This window comes from Egretta garzetta, unplaced genomic scaffold (genome assembly GCF_000687185.1).
Source record: "Egretta garzetta isolate BGI_Z169 unplaced genomic scaffold, ASM68718v1 scaffold368, whole genome shotgun sequence".
NCBI classification, from domain to species: domain Eukaryota; kingdom Metazoa; phylum Chordata; class Aves; order Pelecaniformes; family Ardeidae; genus Egretta; species Egretta garzetta.
In genome coordinates, this window is record NW_009260684.1 from 3,256,721 (window position 1) to 3,260,012 (window position 3,292).

Here is a 3,292-nt window from a genome sequence, read left to right on the forward strand (position 1 = left end):
CCCGGGGCGAAGGTGGGGGGTGCTCCGGGATCCTCCGTCGGAGCCAGCTCAGACGGGAGCGGGAAGCGGTGCTGTACCCGGGATCCTTGCCCTGAGCCGTGTGTCGCCTTGCAGGGGCCTGGAGCCATGGCAGAGCACATGATGATGTCCATGAGCCACGGTGGCACCGGGCTGCAGAGCTACCGCATGGGGGTGAGTGGGCTGCAGGGCCCCCCGCAGCACGGGCAGCATGTGCTGAGGACACTGCCTGCCGCCAGTCAGATGATGCCCTACGGAGGGGCTGGCATGGATGGTGCGATGAGACCGAGACCCAACCTCAGCGGACAGATGGGCCACCACCAGATACAGAATGCGATGATGTTCAATGGCCCAAGTCAGCAGCAGCAGTACATGGGGCCAGTGGGCACCCAGCAGCTAATGGCTAGCATGCACCTACAAAAACTCAACACCCAGTACCAGGGTCACCCGCTGGGTATGAGCAATGGGCCCATGGGAGCTGGTGCCCAGCAGTACAGAGTGGGGCCAAGCCAGCACTCCAGCATGCAGCACATGCCCTCACCAGCGCTGACCTTGAATGTTATGGACACTGATCTCATAGATGAGGAGGTCTTGACATCCCTTGTCCTGGAACTAGGGTTGGACCGGATTCAGGAGCTGCCAGAGCTATTCTTGGGACAGAACGAGTTCGACTTCATTTCAGACTTTGTTAGCAAACAGCAACCCAGTGCCATCAGCTGCTGAGGGGCTTTGAGCTCCTCCTTGTGTCTTGGTGGTGTTGAGTGTGTTTCTAACTTACTTCTCCACCTGCCATCCTCCTCCCTTCCCCTGCCTTGCCTTGGTCTGGATTCCTTACCTCCCCAAAGAGACAATCATCGGACACTGGCTTGCAATGGATTGCGTTTCTCTTCTGCGTGGTTTTTCATTTGGGAGTCCCTGGGGAGCGGGTGTGTACCCCAAACAGAGAGCAGATCAAGAGCTCTTGCTGTAGAGCTGCCTCTAAATGGCATTAACAGCATTTCTGGCTTAAGTAGAAATAATGGACTTACGACTTTCCACAACCAGGCTTTGAGTGCAGGAAATGATGGGCAGCTGGCAGCCCTGCTGGTAACTGGATTTGCTCAAGGATTCTCTGCTGCCAGTGAAGTTAAAGGATTCCCCGAGAGAAGATTGTGTCTCTGGTGCATGGTTTGAAACAGTTTCCCTTTGCAAACATGGGTGGGGTTAGATATTTGTTGGGACTTTTACTGTGACAGTAAATAGGTCTTCAGTCTTGTCTGTTCAGCTTGGAAAGAGGGCACTTCCCCTTCAGCAGGCTTTTTTTTAACTGGCTGAGCAAAATAAAGTATGCCTTGGGGAAGGGTGTGCATATGTGCCTAAATGTTCATCTCTGTGGAACTTCAGATCTCCAACCTGTACAGCTAATCAACTGTAAAATTTACAAAGTGTTCAAGGTTGATTCAGGCATAAGGCTTAAAGCTGCAGTCTAACTCCACTTTTTTCCACCTCTGAAACCAAATAAAGACCATGTAACTGTATATTCCAGATCTAGTCTTATTTATTTTCCTATGATTATTTATTTGCAAGGGCTCCTTTTGTTATTTGGCTTCTGCACTGCTGGGAAGGATGTATGGAGAGTACTGCAGCTTTAAGATACTAGCTTCAGGAAAAAAAAAAAACCTGGGATAGTTTTCAAGCTGCTCTGCGTGCAGTCACTTCAGCCCGAGAGCTTGATGCTGAATGCATAAGGGCTGTAAATCCAACACCTTTCTGAATGCGATAAAGGGGACTCGATTTCCAATTCCCTTACTCAGAAAAGGTTAAATGTAAAAGCCGGTGGGGTTTTGTTTCCTCTGCGGGGTCCTGTTTCCAGGCGCTGTGGAAGGCTCTTGTGAACTCCTGGTTGCTGCTGCCCCCTGCTGCTGACAGTTCCTGGCAGCTGTCGCTCAACAACCAAGTGCGAATGTACAGATCAATTTGCAAATAAAAGCTGAACTATCTCCCGTGCCCATTTGTTTAGTGCTTGTCTCTGGCAGGGGTGCAGAGCGGTGCTGAGCACGGGGGAGAGGTGCTTTGTTGGCTCCTGTCAGTGGGCTGTGGACCCAGCCACTACTGGGCCTGACCCGACACCCAGCTTGTAAGGATTGTGTTTCTAGTTTAATGCTTGGACTAAGTCAATCTTCAGCTTGTGGCTGGGAGGATGAGATGCTCCTTCTCTGTACTGAGGGCAAATTCCTAAAGTGGATGATGCTGCCCTGCTGCAGAGGGGCTGCTGTTGCTTGCAGCCCTGCTGCTGGCTGACCCACGGCGCTCGGACAAGCAGGTGGTGACTCCTCACACTTCTTTCAGGCCAAGTGCAGCTCTGACAGCTGGGTTGCAGCTCTGCTGGGAGCTCTCTGCTGCAATGTTCTATACCACAAAGGCCTTTGGTCCCTTACTCTTCTAGAGCGTAGCTTTTTCTTTTAAAGGGTTCCCAGTGAGTCCTTTAGCAGAGTTAAGGAATATTCCCATGTGTCCCCTTCCTGCCCTGTAGCAATGGGGCTGTAGATACTGGTATTGGAGTGGCTGGATCACTTTGACCACATTTTCGATTGCCTGTCAGTGTGTCCCCCCTTGCACAACTCAAAGAGCAATTGTTAAAGTCCTGTCCTGTCTGTTTGGTGGTTATGCCTGTGCAATCTGGAGAGCTGGTCAAAAAGTAAATGGCAAGGCTTGTGTTGCAGGTGGGAGAGCCCTGCCTGGGCTGTCAGCTCTATGGTGATGGGCTGTTTGAGACACGGGAGAGCTTTGCTTTCTCTTTGCATCTGCAGAATAGCAGATGGCTTGGTCAGCAGGCTGTAGGTAAGTAGCGAGGAGTTGGCAGCTGAGTTTATTCCGCTGAGTAAAAGTAGCTGAACCCCAAAATAAACATGCATGTTCTGGGCTGTTGGTTATGGTTGGGGGGTGCAGGATGTGTGACACCATTGTGGCCTACAGGGCCCCGGCTACAAGTGGGGTACTATGTTCAGCCACAGATGCATGATTGTCAACTTTAGCAATTTCTGCAGAGGTTTCTCAGGAACACGTTTCTCTGTAAGAAGCACTTGGCATTTGATGCAAACCAGACAGAGGAACATGTCTGTACGCCCTCTTGGAGGGCTGTGCAGTGCACTGGGAAAGGGGCTGTTGATTTAGGTCAGAACAGGGGAGCTGATGTTGCCAGAGATGTGGAGTGACTGGGGGATCCCAGTCAGGATTTTCTTGAGAGTCTGTCCTAGCAGGCTCAATTGAGATTATTTCAATGTCAGCTTTCTTA

General features: G+C 51.2%; 1 protein-coding gene across 1 annotated transcript; it reads left to right on the forward strand.

Annotated features, from left to right (window-relative positions):
• Positions 1-6: 6 nt before the first annotated feature.
• CITED4 (Cbp/p300 interacting transactivator with Glu/Asp rich carboxy-terminal domain 4) lies at positions 7-1,989 on the forward strand. Its single transcript, XM_009645838.2, has one exon. It carries the CDS (start codon positions 127-129, stop codon positions 739-741), a length of 615 nt encoding a protein of 204 aa, XP_009644133.1. The 5' UTR covers positions 7-126; the 3' UTR covers positions 742-1,989.
• The last annotated feature ends 1,303 nt before the right edge of the window (positions 1,990-3,292 follow it).

What these genes read in the sequence shown, in the direction of transcription:
- CITED4 (XM_009645838.2), top strand. Translation starts at nt 127, where the DNA reads ATGGCAGAGCACATGATGATGTCCATGAGCCACGGTGGCACCGGGCTG.